General features: G+C 57.1%; 1 protein-coding gene across 7 annotated transcripts in view; it reads left to right on the top strand.

Moving 5' to 3' along the window:
• NRXN2 (neurexin 2) overlaps positions 1–19484 on the top strand; it is a 98801-nt gene that overhangs the window by 9276 nt on the left and 70041 nt on the right. For 5 of the 7 annotated variants that reach the window (XM_065881927.1, XM_065881928.1, XM_065881925.1 and 2 more), the window contains exons 2-5: positions 2467–2484; positions 7354–7383; positions 9756–9827; positions 14596–14897. In XM_065881927.1, coding sequence (XP_065737999.1) covers positions 2467–2484; positions 7354–7383; positions 9756–9827; positions 14596–14897 — 422 coding nt within the window. The remainder of the gene's footprint in view (positions 1–2466; positions 2485–7353; positions 7384–9755; positions 9828–14595; positions 14898–19484) is intronic. The other 2 variants (XM_065881926.1, XM_065881922.1) reach the window with 2 other exon arrangements.

The raw sequence follows: 19484 nt of genomic DNA, 5'->3' as shown, positions 1-19484 counted from the left end.
GGCAGAGGTGATTTTGTGCTCCTGGGCAAGTGTCCTTTTCTTTACAAAGGAGGTAGGTAACACACCAAGCTTGTGAGGGCTGCTGGGAAGCTGATGCGGACAACGCACGTTGAGGGTCTGTACGGTGTCTGGCACGTGGCTAACTCTTGGCCTCTCTGGAGCCTGGCAGAGTGTGGGGCACATGCTGGGTGTTCAGGAAGCGCTGGTTGAAAGCAGTGCCTTTGCTGAAGGCAGGGAAATGGGAGCTTTGTTGCAGCGGGTGGAGATGTCAGATGCGGCTTTAGTGGTGGACTGGGTGTCAGGAGCTGAGTGATTGCAGAGCGCACGGCTGGGAGTGCAGGACTGGCCCCCAGGGAAGAGGCCAGGGATGAAAATACAGGTTTGAGGGTCCCTTAGCCGCGAAAGTGCACTCTCATGGAGGAGTGAGGGAGAAGAGAGAGGAGTGTGGAGGGCCTGGGGCTGATCCTGGAGGGGCCCGTGATGGCAGGTGAGGGGCACAGATGAATCAGCAGAAAGCGAAGGGCAGCCGAGAAAGAGAGGCCAGTGAGTCCCCAGGGGACCCTCTGCGAAGCCAGGAGAGGGGAGACTCATGCAGGCAGCAGGCTGTACTTGGTCGTCTGACCTTCCTGAGCATAGCACGACCCACATTTGTGGCAGGTGGGAATAGGGTTTGGAATCCCCGCCATGTCGGGTGATGTGCCTCCTTGTTTGTGCAGGAGCTGGAGAGGTGAGTGTGCTGACCGGCCAGGGCCCCAGCACACTGCGACGAAGAGATCCAGACACAGGCTGCCCTCGAGAGTCCAAGGGTTTTCCTGAGGGTCCCTTCCTAGCCAGCTCCCCTCCCCACCATAAATGTCACGTGATTCAGTTTATTTAAGGAAATCATTGTATACATGGCCTTTGGGGGATGCAGCTGTCAGGTAAAAGAAGCTCTGTGTTGTATAGAAGTGTGTTTGTAACACACGTGGATATGTAAAGGCTTGTGTGTGTAGGTTTAGAAAACAGGAGACCGATAGATGGGTAGATAGCAAAAGGGGGCTGTGTTCCTCCTGGGGGGTGTGTCTCTAGTCCCTGGAGGGAGTGTGGGGTGGTGTGGTGTGTGCATCTCACATTATGTGTTAGGTCACAGCGTGCGTATTGATTCTGCATTCAGCCTGTGTGTGTGTATTGTGGGCGTGCTATAAGGTGTGACAAATGACAGTGTGTGTTTCTGGAGTTCAGCTCACCCCCTAAGAGCGGATGAGAAGAGAACACAAAGTGAGGCTGGAGGTAGGAGATGGTGTGTGCACACGGGCATGAGTGTGTCCTGAACAGCTGTTTGCGTGTACACGTGTGTATCCCGGGTCCACATACGTGTGCTCGCGTGCGTGTGTGTTTGCCCGATGGGTCTGTTTGTTTGTAGGTCGTGCTGTTCCTTTTCCCCCTGTTGCCTCCTCTAAAGGCTCCCGGTAGGTGGCAGGTCAGAAATGCTTTCAGAGGGGCCTTCTTGGCGCTCTTAGGGAGCGGGCCGGAGCCCAGCCTGCTTGAGCTCCGTTGAAGGAACTGCCTCTCTCCTACCTTCCTTCCTTCCTTCTTTCTTGATCTCTTTGGTGAGCCCCAGGGACAGGCCCAGGCAGGCCCCTGAGAGGTGAGGGCTGACTGCCCAAAGGCTGTGGCACGACAGAGGGATGGGCCCAGTCTGGCCCCCTGAAGTGGCCCGTCTGGCCTGGGGACCTTTTGCCACACCCAGCTGTTGAGAAGGCGTTTATCCCAGAATCACAGAACCAGAGCCAGAAGGGTCCTCAGAGGAGCTCTAGTCCACCCGTCTCATTTTTGCAGAGGAGGTACTGGGGGCTCAGAGAGACTGGGCGACTGGGATGGGAGTCACACGGCACTCTGAGGCAGAAACTCTGTTTTCTGAGTACGTTGACTTTTCTCCCCCAACAGGGTGGCGGTGGGGAGTGCTTGGGCCTGAGTGTGCACAGGCCTCAGGTGTGAGTCGTGTGAGAGATTATGCATGTCTCTGCATCATTAAGTGCCTATGTGTGTCAGTGTGTCACTGAGGGTGAGCCCGGCGTGAGCGTGTCCCCATCTGTCTCTGAGACGCGATGGAGCGCGGGGGTGCGGGGAGCGTGCTGGGGGAGTCTGGACGCCTGACTGCTGCTCCTGGCTCTGCCTCTGATTTCCCATGTGACCTTGAGCGGTTAGCTCCCTGTCCTGGGCCTCAGTTTCCTGAAGTGTAACTCGAGGCTCATGTCCCCTTGGACTGTGTGACCCTGTGTGTGAGGCTCTGATTCGGGGAACAGCTTGGTCTCTGTCTCATCCCCGCAGGGCCTTCCTGATTGGGTGACTTGTGTCCGGGCCTGGGGGGGCTTGGACCCACCTTCCATCACTCCCTTTGGAGCCCTGTCCTTGGTACCCTCGCTAACTGTCCTCCTTTTTTTCTCTCTTTCTGCATCCCCCTTCCTGAACCTCGCCGGCCTGTAGAGGAGCACCCCATGGAAGGTGAGTGATACCTCTCGGTCGCTGGGGTGGCAGATCAATCGCCGGGGGGCCTGGTGGTTCCCTCCCCTGCCCATGTGTGGGGCCCCCAGGGAAGGATGTCTGGGTGTCCTCTTGGCTGCCTCGGCCCGCCTCTCACCTGGTCCCTCTTTCCGGTTTGCTGGGGAGAACTGCCTGGTAGAGGCCGTCCCTCCATTGCCTGTCTTCAGCACATCTGCCCACCGGCCTTTCTTCTTTCCTGGGAGGAGACCAGACTGGGGGTGGAGCTGGAGGGATGGGGCTGGAGCATTCAGAAGTGTCCAGAAATGATTGAGGAGATGTGTTTTTGCCCAGCGCAGCTGAGGAAGCTTAGAAAGGCCACGCTGCCAAGGGTTGGGGTGTGGCCGGGGCTGGTGCTTGGGTAGAATCTGCTCCAGGGTCTGAAGAGCGCAGGCAGAGGCGGGGTAGTCGGGTCCCCGGGTCAGGGGATGTGGGCTGGGTGGCAGCTTCTCCTCTTTGACACACTTGTAGTCCCCTGTCCCCTGTCCCACGGGCTGGCCTAGGTAGGTAGGGGTGGTCTGCTTCTTCCTTCAGCCCAGGCCCGGGGAAGGGCGGGGAACGTGCCTCGCTTCGGAGTCTCTCTGTCCATTCTTTCCCTGTCTTCTGCTTCATTTGCCTTCTCTCTCTTTCTGGTTTTTGTCTTTGCCTCTCTTTTTCTCCAGGGTTCTGTCTCTGGACCTCTCTCTTTGTTTCTGTCCTTCCCCAGGCTCTCTCTGTGTTCCTGTCTGAACCTTCTCTCACTCACCGTGCTTTTCCCTGTTTCTTTTCCTTCTTCGAGGTGGACCACGTCAGGGAGGGAAGACTGGGTTGAATGGTCCAGGCTTGACACCTGGGCTGCAGGGGAGCTCATGTGGCCCACACAGGGAGGGCATGCAGCGGGCTGGGAGGGAGATAGGACCCCAGTCACCAAACCTGCCCCACACTTTCTTCTTGGAGTAGCAGGTGTGGGAAGCATGTGCGCAGCCCCAGGCTGGGAGCTCCCGGGCCTGGCCCTGCCCTGGATGCAGGAGTCTGGGGAAGGAAAGAAGGGGCTGGAATCCACTTTCCCTGGTGGTGTCCATGGTTTGGCTTGTCTGTCTCTCTAATGTCCCTTCTCCTTGGGTGCCCTCAGGTCTCCCGATCCCTCTGGGCAGGCACGTGTGTGTGTGTGTGTGTGTGTGTGTGTGTGTGTGTGAATCTGTATGCACACTGTTCACGTAGCTCTGCTGCTCTGTTGTGTCTGGGTGTCTTTGTGCACGTCTGTACACGTATGCCTGTGTACATGTGTCTGAGTGTGTGTGGAGGTGTGCGCCCCTCCAGCATCGTGTCTTCTGTGGCGTGGCCCACATCTCCGTGTGCCTCTGTAGGAGCGTCTGCATCTGTGTCTGCATCTGTCCTGTCTGTGTCTGCCACTCCGTGTGTCAGTGTTTACCTCTGTGTGTGTGTGAGAGAGAGTCTGCGTGTCTGTGTGGACGCAGCCTTCTGAGGGCTGGAGATAAGATTTAGTGATGATGGGACTTCTACTTGCTCTTGATGTCATGTCTCCTCTGGAACAAAGGGAGAGATGGAGGAGAAAGAGAGGGGAAAAGGGTGGAGGAAAGGGGCTGGGGGGAGGGAGCAGGGGGCAGACAGACAAGAGGAAGGAGAGGGGGTAGGTAGAGGCGGGAAGAGGAAGGACACAGTGGAGGGAGGGGCAGAAAGGGGAGAAATGGGGAGGGGGAAAAGGCCAGCCCAAGAGAAGAAACCGGAGGGCTGCTGTGGGGAGGAACAGTGGCCTGGAGCTGAAGGGGAGGAAAAAGGAAACAGTTCTTCTCCAAACAAGTAGAATAGTAGAATAGAGGGACAAGACTGGGAAGCTGGGCTTGGGGGACGAGTGGGGAATGAGACCACTTAGCCACCTCTTGGGGGCGCCATGGTGGCCTGCTGGTCTGGATGTGGCCCTTCGTGTGCTTGCAGGTCAGTGGCTGTGCAGGGATGTGTGTCTGAGGCTGTGTGTGTGTGTGTGTGTGTGTGTGTGTGTGTATATATACACCCAGGGATGTGAAGCATCTGTGTGTCTCTGTGTCCTGGCTGCTTGTGTGTCTCACAGTCTTGTCCCCTGTAACCCTCTTCCTTCTTTCGATGTTGGTCCTCCCTGGGGTTTTGTCAGGAGAGTGAGGGGGCAAGACTGAGAGTGGGGAGGTGGGTCTGGTAGGTGGTGGCTTCACGGGGGGTGGGCTGGGGGACTCCTTGGGGGCATTAGGCTCTGGACTCTGCAGGTCCCTCTTCAGATCTCTGAGTTCTCCGTGCCTTCACCCTCTTGTCTGGTCCTTCGACACTGTGCCTCAGGCCTAGCTTTCTCCCAGGGACCCAGCCATCCAGCTCCCCAGGCCCCTGCCGAGCATCTCCTTTTGGGGATCCTGGTAGCCCCACCCCCTTCCCCCTAGCTTTTTGTAGCAGGGAGAGAAGACCCAGAAGCAACCAGATAAAGTGCCCTAGGAGAGGACCCTTGGTAATGCCATCTGTCACTACCAGCCTCTTCTCCAGTGGCTGGAGGAGGGACTGATGCCACAGGTAGAGGTGGGGAGGGGTGTAAGGAGGGGGGCTGGGGCATGGGGAGAGCAGAGATTTCAGGCCACGGGGTGAGGCAGGCTTTAGGGAGAGCACCCTCGGGCCAGGCTGGGCTGAGCCTCAGGTAGACGGGGCAGGGAACCGGCCTCCCCTTCCCCAAGATGGCTGGCGCTGTCACTCCTGAGGGAGCTGAGCAGCTGGTTGCCGTGGCGACAGAGGAAGAGTGCATTATGCTAATGAGGCTGGCTGGGAGCTGGGCAGTGGAAGGGTCTTCGAGGCCGAGATGCCACTCCCCCAGAGCAGGGGTACAGGCGGCAGGGGGGACAGGAGGCAGGTTCACAGGTCCCTCGGCTCCTGGGCCTGGAAGAGTTGGATGAGGGGTTAGGGCCCTGGGTCTGGGTCCTGGATTTAGGGGGTTTGGAAGATGCTGGTAGTTTTGGGGGAAAGAGTTGGGGGGCGTTCGGAGCAAGGAATAAGATTTGGTCCAAATGCTTGGGTCCCCTCCGGTTTTGTGGATAAAGCCTGTGTCTTCCCAAGAGCTGTTTTGTCCTGAGGCAGCCCTTGTCAGCTGTGGCCCCCTCCCCCGACTGGCCTCAGACCCAGCACTGGGGAGAGATGAGTGCTGCGCGAGACAAGAAGGGGGCAACATGAACCATCTACCCAAATCTTCCACAGGATCCCGGCCCTTGGCCCCCGGCCCTGCCCTTCTGGCCTTTTTGCTGCCTTTCTTTTTGGAACCCAGGCATCCTGGCCCTCAGCCTTGCCCCAGAGACTCCTGGAGCGCTTTTCTCTGTCTTGCATCCTGGTCCTGGCTTTCTACCCCCAGGGCCCACATCTCATGGCCTCAGCAGTGGGGATGGTTTCCAAGGGTGAGGTGGTGCTGCAGGGCTGTTCCTTCCCCAGCCTCTTGGCCAGACACCACGGGTGCAGGGATGGGGGAGGCGAGGGCTGCGGTTCGGTGGGGCTAGTCATCTCAGGGAGCCCTGGGGTCTCAGCTCAGCTGTGGGGCATGTGCTGCCAGCCTCTCTGGGGGAGGGTGTTCCTTGGCTGATGCCTTCTGGGGACTGGGGTACTGGTCCAGTGGGCCAAAGTCTCTCCCCCTAAGGCTGGGGGGGCCCCAAATCAGGGCTGACCAGGCTCTCTCAAGGGACCAAGGCACCCCTGAAAAAAAATCCCAGACAATCTTGCTCTCAGTCTTGGCTGTCAGGCTTCTGTTTTCCCTTTTCAAAATTCAGCTTTTGGGTCACCTCAGAGAGGGCCTGTCCAGAGAAAGGGGGTCTGTAGAATAGTTTCGAATGAGGTGTGTCGACCTCTCAGAGAGCTGGGGCTCCCGCCCATGGGTCTTGGCTGCCCTCTTTGGTCTTTGCTGTCCAAGAGTGCTGGCCTGGCCTCCCAGTCCTCCCTGTGGAAGGATCCAGGCCCCCATCCTTGCTCTAGTGTTTCCCTAGATTCTGTTTCCTCCAACCTGCTGTCTCTCTAACTTTGTCCTCCTGAATCTCAGTTTCCTTGTAGAATCCGGGTGGGCAGGGTGCCTGTTACCCAGTTGGAGGCTGTTGGGAGGATTGGACCTGGACAGATGCCTTTCCACAGCCCCCTTTGGTGGGAGATTCCCTCTAGGTCCAGGCTCTTCATACCCCCGTCTTCCTGGTCTCTGCCAGGCTCGAGGGGTAACGGGATGGGGTGGGGTGGGGGGGTTTGGATATCCCTCTTGTCTGCTCAATCCCGCGCTAACAGGACACTCTCTCTCTCTCCAGGTGGCTTTGATTTTTGTGTCGTGTTTTATTTTCTCCTCCATCCGAATCGTTTTTCTCGTTGACTGTTTTTTTTTCTCTCCGCCTCCCGGAAGAAAAAAAAAAGAAAAAAAGAAAAAGGAAAAAGCAGCCCTCCCAGCCTCATGCTTCTCCTCCTTTTCCTTTTTTTTTTTCCGGCAAGAAGAAAAAAAAAGAAACCAAAATCTCCTCTCCCCCTGCAGTGACTCCCTGCCCCAATCCTTCCTCTGGTTCTGCCTGTACCCCCTTCACTGTCTCCGGCGCCCCCCTTCTCTCTCTCTCTCTCGCCCCGCTTCTCATGCCCTCCACCCTCTGTTTTGGCATCGGGCCCCTTTCCTCAGCTCTGGGCTGGGGGCTTTCCCCCGATGTCTGTCACAAGTTAAAAAGGGTTTTTAAATTGTGGCAGCAAAAGCTTTTTTCTCCCCTCTCTCTGGCTGATTTTGATGACTCGTGTTTTCTTTGTTTCTTTCCCCTTTTCTTTCTTTTTTCTTCTTTTATTGTCTCCTTTCTTTCTTTCTCTCCTTCCCTTTCCAAGGTCCGGCTCACCTGACGTTAAACAGCGAAGGTATGGTTTGAAGTTCTGGCTTGGTTTGGATTGGATTGGATTGGATGGCCCCCAACCTGCACCTGGATTTTCTGTCCACCCCCACCTTGCCCCCCTACCCCCTCCTCCACTTGTCCCGCCTCCTTCCTGCCTTCCTACCCCCTTCCTCTGCCTTGTCTTTATTTTATTTGGGCGCTGGGGTGGGTGGGGGCTGGTCCCCATGTGTGCTCTCCCCTCTCCCACCTCCCCCGACACACTCCATCCGCCCTCATCCCACCTTGGTTTCTGACATCAAGAGATGTTTGAACTCCTGCCGTTGTCTCCAGTCACCTTTTTGCGTTTTCCTGATAGTGTATCTGCTTTTTTTTTTTTCTTTCTCGTGGTGTTTTATTTCCTTCTGCTCATTCTGCTCATTCTTTCTTTTCTGTGAACCCAAATAAAAAGAGAAAAGCATGGGCTGGAGGAAGTGGGTTTTAGGCAGCCTCATTCCCCTCATCGCTGTGGGATGCCCCCTTTCCACAGCAGTTCCCCCCACCCCCGTACACCCTCACCCTTGTGTCTTCTGGATGTCTCCTGACCCTGTTTGACAGATGAGGACATTTAGGTCCAGAGAGATGAGGTGACTTGCTAGTGATTACGCAGCGTTTAATTGGTGGTACTGTTGGGACTGCTCATCTATTTTTAGCCTCCCTTCGACCAAGTCCTTACCATCTTTAAAAGCCCTGGTGTTCGGCAAACCTGGAGACAGACCCCAGGAGTCCTGACCTTGATCCCCTAGCTCTGACCTCCCTGTTGCTGACTCCCTCCCAGATCCTCAGGCACTGCTTCCCTGCCCCGCTGGTCCTCTGTTGGGGTTCATCTTCCATAAGGACAGGGTGGTATCCTTAGCCTGTAGGCAGGAGAAGCCTACAGGATGAAGGCTGGGCTGTCGGGAGAGACTCAGATCGGGAATTTGGGATGGATTTAGGTCTGGGGAGGTAGAGGCCTGGGATTCTTGCAAGGATGTGAAATTATGGTAAGAAATGTGGGGAAAGAGGAAGTCCCGAGTGGGGAGTCAGGGCCTGGTGGGTTTACTCACATCCTTCTTGCATCTCAGTGCCTGATTCTGGGTTTGCTGGCTGTGGCTCACCTTTGTCCTAGATGAAGCCCTGAAGGATCCCTAAAGCCACCCCTCCACCTCCCGAAAGGCCACAGCCCAGGTGTTATTCTAGCTTCAGTTCTGGGGATTGGGGTTGGAATAAGGGCCCAGACAAGGACATTTTTTTTTTTTTTTGCGGTACGCGGGCCTCTCATTGTTGTGGCCTCTCCCGTTGCGGAGCGCAGGCTCCGGACGCGCAGACTCAGTGGCTGTGTCTCACGGGCCCAGCCGCTCCGCCGCATGTGGGATCTTCCCGGACCGGGGTACGAATCCGTGTCCCCTGCATCGGCAGGCGGACTCTCAACCCCTGTGCCACCAGGGAAGCCCCCAGGACTTTTAAACTCCATTTTTGAGTTCCCCGTAAGAACCATCTCGTGGGGTCTGGCAGTAGGTGTGGTGCCTGGGAGCCGCTGGTCAGGGCTGGGTGGAGAACTTAAGGCAGCCTGGAGGCCAGACATGGTGACGAGTGCCTGCGGGACTCTGGAGGCCTGGGCTGGGGGCGCTGGGCGGTGGCGAGCGGGAAGTCCTCCCCGAGAAAGGCCTTCCCACACCCACTGTGAGCTCAGCCAGGCAGGACCTCCTGGTGTGCGCAGCCCTGCTGAGGGCAGTGGAGGGACAAGGAGCAAACAGAGCACGTGGCCCTGCCCCTGGGAAGCTCCGTGGCCTAACTGGCCAAGAAGTGGATGAAGGCAACATTGAGAGCACTCACTGCAGTAAAGGAACAGGTGTAGAGGGAGAACCAGCTTGCCTCGAGGATGGGCAAAGAGGAGAAGAGGGCTTTGGTGTGGGAACGGGGCGGTTTTGGAAGAGGGGTGCTCTGTCAGGCTGTTGGACTAGTTGAAGAAGAGGAACCTGGCCCAGCAGAGCGCGGCCGAGAGTGGGGGAGAATCTGGATGGGAGGTCAGGGCCCCCAGGGCCAGAGGTCTGACCTGTTTGCACGTTGTTGGGCAGAAGGGGCTCCTGAACCAGCAGCGAGGCCTCTGCTCCTCTGCTCGTCTCCCCGCCCCTGGGCAAGGAAGGGGAGGTCAGTGGTCGTGAGTCTGACGGGGTTTGTGGGGCTGATGGTTCCCAGTTTGTCAACTGGCTCCTTCCCCAGAGGCCCTGAAGCGAGCGAGTCCCCAGAGCAGCACCCCACCCTGACCCTGTACCTCCAAGCCGGCCCTCTGCCCTGGACAGGGCCCTCCATCGCCTCAAGGCTGGGGTGGGACTGCCTGGGTAGCCCCCTGTGCCTGACTCCCCAATTCTGCTTCTCCAGTAGGGTCCTTACTGTTCTCCGAGGGGGGGGCCGGGAGAGGAGGAGCCAGCGATGTGCACCAGCCGACAAAAGGTCAGTGACCCCACGGTCCCTAGAGAGCCCAGCCCTCACCCTCTGTAGGCCAACTTCACTTTCTGGAGGGCAGCTGAGTCAATAGAGGCATGTACCCTTCAACTCCCTCGGAGGTCCACCCGCAGTACCTGCCTCGGTGTAAACGGCCACAAACCTCCATTTCTTTCCCAAAGCCCAGTTGTCCTGATGACCTCTTTCTAGAACACAGATGTCCTTTTTTTCTTGGCCACGCTTATCTTAGTTCCCCGACCAGGGCTTGAACCCATGCCCCCTGTGGTGGAAGTGCTGAGTCTTAACCACTGGACTGCCAGGGAAGTCCCCACAGATGTCTTTTTGTGGTAGTTGTTCAGGCCAAAGAACAGGGATGACTAGAAAGTATCTGTTTCTCTGGGAGAGTGGCTAGGCAGCAGGGTCAGCCCCCCATTTAACCATCAAATTCTGCAAGCACGATAGGTGTCAGCCCAGGGAGATTCTGGTTGGGAGATGTGGCATTTATAATAAGTTGTGTATCACATGTGTCACCTAAATGAGCCTTCACAACCCCCTGTGGAAGGGCTCATTGCCCTTGGTTTACAGATGAGGAAACTGACGCTTGCCAATGCCCCTGAGGCCAGCCCGGGGCCCTTTATCCTGTCTCAGGGCTGTAGGTTTCAAGCTCCTTTTTTTTTTCTTCACTGAGGTTGCCTCTCTCTCTCTCTTTTTTTTTAAAAAATAAATTTATTTATTTTATTTATTTATTTTTGGCTGTGTTGGGTCTTCGTTGCTGTGCGCAGGCTTTCTCTAGTTGCAGCGAGAGGGGGCTATTCTTCGTTACGGTGCACGGGCTTTTCACTGCAGTGGCTTCTCGTTGCAGAGCATGGGCTCTAGGCGCGCGGGCTTCAACAGTTGTGGCACGTGGGCTCAGAAGTTGTGACTCGTGGGCTTAGTTGCTCCGCGGCATGTGGGATCTTCCCGGACCAGGGCTCAAACCTGTGTGAGGCTGCCTCTCTTAAGAGACTCTCTTCCCTAAGAAGTTTACAGGGCAGTGTAGCAACCCCTCAAGGAGTTCCAGTGGGTGCCAAGCCCTGGGGCTATCAAGTCCCATTCTTTAGTACTTGCTGTTCTGTTGGCCTGCATTTCTGCCATCCCTGCCCTCTTCCCCAACCATTTGGTATTTCTTTCAGCTGACTCTCGAAAAAGCAGCCAGGCCACCACACTGGAAGTCTCCCCCAAACTCCCCAGGCAAACCCAGAAGCTGCTCGGCGTTCCCTTTGTCTACACATCCATTACATCACTCGCCACACAGCGAGTAACTGTCACTTTACCTGTTTGCCTCCCCAACTCCACCGAGCTCCCTGAGGACGGTGATTGGGTGTTTTCGTTCGTGTACCCCTGATGCTTTCCACAGCTCCTGGCACATATGTAGGTGTGTGCTCAGCAGATTTATTTTAAATGGGTGAACGGGCTCTGTTCTCAAGGGGCTCACTGATGTTCTAACAAAGAACTACAATAAAGTGTGGTACGTGCGAAGTATAGGGAAAGTGCAGACTTTGTGCAGAGGAGTTAATTTATTCATTGATCTAGAGAGAGAGGCAGCACATACACACAGAGAAAGTTACATCCCAGCGTAAGAGTCATTTATTTGTGGAATGGTTTACAGTTTATGAAGCCTCACCTGGTGTGGTCTCTTTCTAGATGCCCACGGCGACCTGTGAGGTAGGCCGATGATGAGTTCCTTTGTCCTGAGGAGGAAGCTGGAGCTTAGAGATGTTGCCTCTTGGCCAAAGTCACAAAGCTGGTGCAAGAGCCAGCATTAGTGCCCAGGTCTTCTTTCTCACATCACACTTCCTCTCAAGGGAGCAGTACAAGATGTTACTAGGCAGTAAGAGCCAAATGAGCTGAACAGACAGCTGTAGTGCTTGAGCGTAGGGAGGGGCTAAGGGGGCTGGAGACCTTCCCAGAAGAGGGCTTTGAGCTGGGCCTGCCCCCCCATGGCCATTAGAGATCCAGGACCACAGCAACTGGTCTCTAGCCACATTCAGCTTGACTGTGGACACGTGTGGGGCTCCACGTTCCCCGACCCTGGGAGATAAACAGGTATCAGCAATGACCCCCTTCCAGTGCCAGGGGCTGTTAGGAGCCGGTAACTGTTCAAGTGCTGCTGGGAGTTGTGGTTCCGGGGTCGTCCGCGCGGTGAGGTGGGGGAGAGCGCCCCCTGCTGTTTCAGGTCTCGCTCCTCTTAGATCTGGTTGGTGCTCTTCTGAGCACGGTTGTCAGGGCAGCCCCCACTTGCTTACCTGACACACTAATCCCTAGAGGTCCTACTGCCTCCTCCCCACTCAGGGGCTATCTCTGTCCTTCCCACCACCTTGGGTTTTCTTGTTCGCATTTGCTCATCTATTTTGTCGCTCTCCCCCAATTCTTTCAGGTTCCCTCTGGCTGCTCCAAGCCTCTTTCCATCCCTGGGCCTACCTGGGTCCATGGCGGTGACAGGCGTTGAAGAACATGTAGACTCTGGCTGCAGAGTGGCTGGCTCTGCCTCCTCTCCTAGGAGACCAGAGCCAGAGCCCAGAGGAGTCGAGGAATGGCCTCATTTCTCCACTTTGCCTTGGCAGCCGTGGTCCAGCCTTAGGACCGCCTCTCTCCTTTTTACTGGCCTCTTTTGTTCTGTTCCAATCACTTTTTCACGTGGTTGCCTTATTCTTTCCTTTCTTTCTTTTTGACTCTCCCTTTAATATTTTCTTTGACTGCAGTGAAGGTGAGGGAGTGGAAGGGGAGGCCCGGCTTCAGGGAGGGAGTAGGATGCAGAGCAAACTCAAGGTCAAACACATTCCCTTTTCTGGTCCTTGAGCCCCCCCTCCCCCTCCCGCTCTGCCAGTGCCTGGGCAGCAGGCCTGGTTGCTATGGAAACAGCAAGGCCCTAAGAAACCCTTGGCTTCCTTTCCTGGGAGGTCTCTGTCCCTTTTTCCTTGCGGGCCCTCTTCCCATCACCCTTACCTGTCCCCTCCCAGCTTGCCCTCGTCTTTATCCAGATTGCTTCCCCCCATCACCTCTTGGTCCCTCACAGCTCTGCGCTGTCTCCATTTCCCTTCTGTCTCTCATGGTCCATCTTTCTCCTTCTCTACGTGGCCTCCCTCCACATCACCAGTCTTTCCCTTCTTGTTTCTCCTTGACTCCTCATCTTTGTTTTCTGGCCCTTCCCACTGGAGCCCCAAGGTAGGCAGAGTGGGGCTTGTGGCTGTCCCCATGTGGCCCATGCCCCACCAGCCTCGCTGCCCTGTGACCTCAGGAAACCGGGCCTGGCCAGCTGCAGTGAGTGAGGTGCCAGGCTCTGGGGCAGCAGCTGGTGCCTTGGCATCCGGAAGCAGTGAGGACTGAGTCTGTGGGCAGACTGCCCGGAGGGAGAGAGTGGGGCCGTTGTGCAGGGGAGAGGCATCTGCAGGAGATGCACCCGGAGAGCCACGGCTTCCACACGCGGCTCCTGCTGCTGGGGCCCGGCCCACAGGGGGGGCGGGGGCCTCTGAAGGCCGCGTGTGCCCCCTGCACCGGCATCGTGCCCTGCTTCTTCCTGGGCCTGGGGGCCTGTGCTGAGAATCTCTGCACTCCATGAAGGCCCTTGGCCGGCCATCTTGTTCGCCCCCACATCCACCCTGCAAGGTGGGTGGGCCCAGCTGTTGTGCCACCGCCTTCTGGGAGGAGAAATGAGTCACTGTCAGAGTCCAGGTCCTCTGCGCTCCCTTGACTCCACAGCCTGTTTTCTTCCCTCTGTGTGGGCTCCGGCTTGTGAAGGTGTGGGGCTGGGACCCACCTTCCTTGCACGGAGCCATTGTCACCCACTTACAGAATGCTAAAAATCCCTAAGGCCCTTCCAGTTGTTTTCACTCCTGTTGAAAGCGTGCCAGTGGAAGAAGCCCCATGCAGGGCGCTTACCCGTGTACGCACACTCACACACACACGCACAAGGGCCGGGCCTGCCTATGCACTTTTGCCCCCAGCCATCTCCTGGCACACAGGGTCCCACACCTGCCCTCTGGGGACCCTTGGAGGCTCTCTGCCTAGGGCCTGTCTGTGCTGTCCTCTCAGGTTGGACTAGGAAGCTGGGGGGGCGGTGACAGCTGGCATGGTGGCCACCTGTGTCAGCCCCGCCCAATGGCCCACTGCTCCCTGACACACATCCTTGCCACCTGCATCGCACTCCCATGTGTCTTCCCCCTGCCTCCTCCACCCCATTCTCCTCATCTGCTCACTGCTACAAAGTAGGCCTACTAGTCCCATCCCATGTGGTGAGGCCTCAGACCGTCCCCAGGCACTGAGAATGGCCATCACTGGAGAAGAGGCGGGAGGGGGAGGTGGGCTGCACTCAGGAGACCCTTGGTGCCCCGCCATAGGGGGCACTCTGGGAAGATGTCCGGTGCAGTTTCCTGTTGCTGTACCACATCCTTTTGTTAAGGGGTGGCCGATGGAGGGCCAGTGGGGGAGGAGACAGTGAGAACGCCTGCTTCGCTTGGCCCTGTGGCAGCTTAGTTGTCAGCTGTCAGTGTGAGAGCCACTTAGCAGCCTCCTGCTTTGGAGACAGACGTGGGGGAAGCTGACTTCTGACATCGAAGACGGCAGGGTCCAGAGAGGAGGGTGGACAGCACGGGGAGGGGAGAGAGCCTAAAGCTTGCAGTTGGGATCGAGGGGCTCCCGGTGCCCAGGACCTGCGCCTGGGTGGCTGGAGGGGAAGAGGGAGGGTCTGGAGTGCCCTGCCCCACTCAGCCCTCTCCTGTTTCCCCACCGCGGCGTCCAGGCAAGGAGGAGTTTGTGGCGACCTTCAAAGGCAATGAGTTCTTCTGCTATGACCTGTCACACAACCCGATCCAGAGCAGCACGGACGAGATCACGCTGGCCTTCCGCACCCTGCAGCGCAACGGGCTGATGCTGCACACGGGCAAGTCAGCCGACTATGTCAACCTGTCCCTCAAATCTGGGGCCGTCTGGCTTGTCATCAACCTGGGCTCGGGAGCCTTTGAGGCCCTTGTGGAACCCGTCAACGGCAAGTTCAACGACAACGCCTGGCACGACGTCCGGGTCACTCGAAACCTGCGCCAGGTAGGGGGAGCAAGAAGGCCAGGGGCCAGCTGTATCTGGGACAGTACCGGAGTGGGGAGAGCGGGCTGCCTGGGGTGTGGGGCGAGGCTTCAGGGCCAGCAGCAAGGCGTGGTTCTGAAGAAGGTTTAGGCCGCGGGCGGGTGGGCTGGGAGGGTCCAGGAGCACAGCCTGCAGTGTGCAGGCTTCAAGGACCAGGATGCTGCGCTGGGGAGGAGGCTGCCCCGGGGCCGGAGCCCGAGGGAAGAGGAAGGGCCAGGCTCCGATTGGTGCCAGGGGCCGGGTTCAGGGGTTGGGGCTGAGGAATCAGGTCATCTGGCAGGAGGGCGACTGGGGGGCTGGGAGGAATGAGATAGAACCTGAACTGGTGGGGCCCTTGGGGGCTACGGGATGGGGAGACTCTGGCCAGACTCTGGTTGAGTTGGTGTACCATTAGGGCAGGAAGCCTGGGCCATGTGGGGTGGGGTGTGGCCTGCCCTTAGGCGGGGCCTTTCTAGGGCAGAGGCAGGCCTGGGCTCAGAGCAAGGTCGGGGCAGCAGGCGTGAGAGGGGAACGGACTGGCGAGGTGCTTGGTCCTGCCTCTCGTCCGGGCAGTACCCTCTCTCTCCTGTCCCTTCCTGTCCCTCCGAAGGGGTGCAGGCTCTCCCATGGGTCGGTGGCTGTCTTTCCGTGGCTTCCAGGCCAGCCCATGTGGGAGCTCGAGGAGACTCTTGGGGCAGCCCCTGCAGGCAGGACAGTGTCCTCAGCATCCCCTCAGCTCCATCTCCCAGACTCCCCCCTGTCCCTGGGGGCTGATGCTTCTGGGCATTGGCGCTATCCTCTCAGTGCAGTGGCCTCTTTGCCTCTCACAAGGCACAGGGTGGCTATGGCAGGCGAAGCATTCCCTCTGGCCGGGCTTCTGCTTGACAGCAGCCTCCACAGTTTGTTTCCAGCCCTGAGAAGTTCCTGCCTCAAGCAGAGTCCAAGCCAGACCCTTCTTCCAAAGCAGGAGAAGCCGCTGTGCATCCTCAGTGGCTCCTGGATCCACCTTCTGACTCCGTGCCCTGATCGCTTGGCACCTGAGGCCCAGGTGCCCAGACTCTTGCTGGTCCTTCTCTCCGGGTCCACCAGTTTCTGTAACTGGTGGCAGGGACACTTTTCCAGCTCCACCCCCAGCAAGCTCAGTGCAACCAGGAACACGGAGCCTCTATGCCTGGGAGGTGCTGTCTTGGCTGGTTTGTAGCCCTTCTCTTACTAGGTATCTGCTCTGTATCTCCTGGTTCTAGCTGAGCTTCCTGGTGGCTGAACTTCCGATGTCTCTCCTCTTCACCGTCTTTGTCACCTGCCCTCTCCTCCTCTCCTTCTTCCCCCTGAAAGGCTCATGGTGGGTGGGGGCGGGATTCCGGCTGACCTCACACTGTTCTTACCTGCGCTTCTTCAACCCACTGAGTGACGATCTAATGGGGAGTCCCCCTCCTCTGGTGCCTTCCCCTTGCTGTAGGGACACCGTGACTAATCCGCCTGCTCTTTCCGAGCCGCTGCTCCCTGCTGCAGTCGGGCTCCCACCCAGGCATCTGCTCTCAGTGCGCCCCGAGCTCTGAAGAGCAGCACTCCTCCTCAGGGTGGTGCCCCCTTCATGTCGCATCATCCCCTGACCCTGCCGGAGGGCTGTCTTGTAGCAAACCTGAGTGTTTGCGCTGTTTGTCATACTTTTAGGCTCCACCCACATTTACTGCAGGGGTGGGCGGAGTTGCCTTCTTGCTGATGTTCCCTCCCCAGGCCCAGTGCTGTCTGTCACCTGGTGCTGCCTTTTGCAACATGCTACAAGCCCAGAGTCCCTATCCACGTGTCCTTTGGCCAATATATTGTCCATCTATACTGGATACCAAGGGAAAAAAGAGATGGGCCCGGCCCTCCCAGCCCTTCGGCTCTTGAGGACACAGGATGAGTCTGTTAAAAGTGAACAGAACAAAGCCACACGAGGGCCAGCTGAGCGGCAGGAATCTTAAACGTTCTAGGAACTCGAGAGACCTAGAGAGAAGGGAGAGGTCTGTGACCAGGGAAGGCGGGAACGCCGTACGGAGGGGGTGAGGCCTGGCCTCAGCAGTACTGAGTGTGGACAGGGACCTATAGTAGCCTCTTCCCGGGGCTCACAGAGTCCTGGGTCTGAGCTGGTAACTGGTGACCACGTCCCCCTGGCCTGCTGTACCGGATGGGTCAGAGCAGAGTCAGGTCATGTTGACCTGAACATAAGCCTTCGGGGCCAAAGAGGGTGTCTGCTTTAAGATTTTGATTGAGAGGTCTCCTTAGAAAGGGTTTCTGGAGAGATTTATTTGACTTCAGTCCACATCCGTAAATATGAGCTGCAGCCCTTTTTTGGTCATTGTGACCATCAGGGGGATGGAATGGCAGCCCTAAGGCTGTGCTCTGGATTCATTGCCCTCGCTCGGGGCCTAGCCTGTGACCAAGTCCATCCTCACCAGGCCTTTTGAGTGCCTGTCTTTCAGGGCTTCTAATAATTTATTGGGTCCTGCTGTCCCTAGAGCAGTGGTTCTCAACCGAGGGCGGAGTGCCCCCCAGGAGACACTTGGCAATGTCTGGAAGCATTTTGGGTGTCACAGCTCGGGGAGGGTGCTACTAGAATGTAGTGGGTAGAGGCCAAGATGCTGCTAAACATCCCACAATGCACAGGGCAGCCCCACAGCAAAGAATTATCTGGCTCCAAATGTCAGTAGTGCGACGAAGGGGAGAAACCCTGTGCAGACACATTTATACAGGGGCCACGTGGTGTCCTGGGATTGGAAAGATCCTTTTATGATCTTAGGAGTGACATTGGGTTGGGAGTGGCCAGGAGCAAAGACGGGGGTGGGGGGCTGAGGTAAGAAATGACATCTGCTTCTGCCTTTAGGGTTGATGGCTGGGGTCTGAGGACACTGGGATCCGCATTGTTTTCCCCAAGTGATTAGAACAGCTGGGGAGACTGCCTCCTGGGGAGAGCCTGCCCCAGGGCAAGCACTGAGGGGTCTCCCTTCCTCTTGGTCCTGCAGCTTCGGGAGACTGGTGGGAGGCATTTCAACCCCTCCCCTGAACCAGATAGTGGTCCCCGGAATCATCCAGAGACTCCTAGAACATTGCAGTCAGGACCGGAGGACACCTGACTCAGACCACACCCTGCTCTCGCCCTCCTCTCCCTCCGAGCCCAGCCCTGAGGACCCTGTGCCTGGTGGTGTCTCTTGGGGGATCTTTGCAGGAATAATTCCCTCTGAGGATTCCCTGAGGCCTATTTTTAATCCTGGGCCCACCCTCCTCCCACACCCAGTATGCCTCCCCCCACCATCACTAGCCAGCATGAACTCTGGAAGACAAGCTGGCTCCCAAAATATCACGTGGAGCTTCTACCTGCTCAGCTCCCATGAGGCCGTTCCTCAGTGGGGAGATTTTCGGGAGCCCCCCTGGGCCCCAAGGAGGGACATCCCCCAAGGATGGGGCCTGGCAGGCACTTGGGACTCCCTCCCCTTCCGGCCTGGGCTGCCCTGCCTCTCTGGCCTGTCACACGCCCCATCTTAGGGCCTAACTGTGGTGCTGTACACACCCTGTCTATACTGGCTTCCCGAGCTGCCCACCTCATTCCCACAGAGCTCCCGCCAACACCACCATTCACCCTCCTTTCTGCCGGGTGAAACCCTAGAGCTGGGGTTCGGGTCGGATAGACTGGGTTCAAATCCCAGCTCTGCCACTAGTTGGAGTGACTTGAGGCAAGTAATGTAACCTCTCTGTGCAAAGTGAGAGGGGCCTTTGAGGACTAACTGAGGTGGTGGCCTGTGCCTGGCACCGCGTGAGCAGCGGAGGGCTTGCTGTCGTCATTATTGTTAGTTGTGGGTTTTTTTTTTTTCCAATCCTTCAGGCCCAGCTGAACCGCCACCTTTTTTGTAAGGCCTTCCTTGATCCTCTGGGTCCCCGGGCCAGTCTCCCTCTTTGCTGTGTTCTGGCCCTATCATCACACTCCGTCTGCATGGTCAATGATTTGTGTTCACCTCTTTTCTCTATTTCTACATGGTAAGCTCCTTGAGGGCTTAATACCAGCAACTACTGAGTGTTTTTATTTGTTTTTCTAGTGGTTTTGCTGGTTCCTTTGGGCTCTTTCTTGAAGCCAGTTGGTGAGGTTTTGGACATGAGGATCCAGTAGATCTATTTCATACGAGCCCAGAAATATCTCTTGTCCTCTGGGAAAAGCTCTACCTCACTTTACTCTCCCGCCCCCTCAGAGTCTCCTCAGGACCTGTCCCTTTCTTACAGCATTGTTGAGATTGCACCCTCACATCTCTCCTCCTCCGGAACCCCCAAGTTCAAGGGTCTCTTTTCTCTTTTGAATCTCACCTAACTTTTCTAACAATCCTGTGAAGTGGGAGATACTCCTGTTTCACCAGCGAGGTTGAAGAGCTGGCCCAAGGCTGTCCCGCAGGAAGTGGGAGGATGGGAGTCTGACTCCATTTTCCTGCCTCCCGGGAGGGCCTGGCTGTCGGCCTTGGTGCGCACTGCTAAGGTGCCTGTCGTTTGTCTTGTGGTACCGCCATTCTTGGGTGTTCCGAAATCTTGAAACATCTAAATGTT

Source organism: Phocoena phocoena, chromosome 8, assembly GCF_963924675.1.
Source record: "Phocoena phocoena chromosome 8, mPhoPho1.1, whole genome shotgun sequence".
In the NCBI taxonomy this organism is placed as follows: Eukaryota; Metazoa; Chordata; class Mammalia; order Artiodactyla; family Phocoenidae; genus Phocoena; species Phocoena phocoena.
Note: the sequence above shows the minus strand (reverse complement) of the source record. Positions and strands in the feature narration are given on the sequence as shown.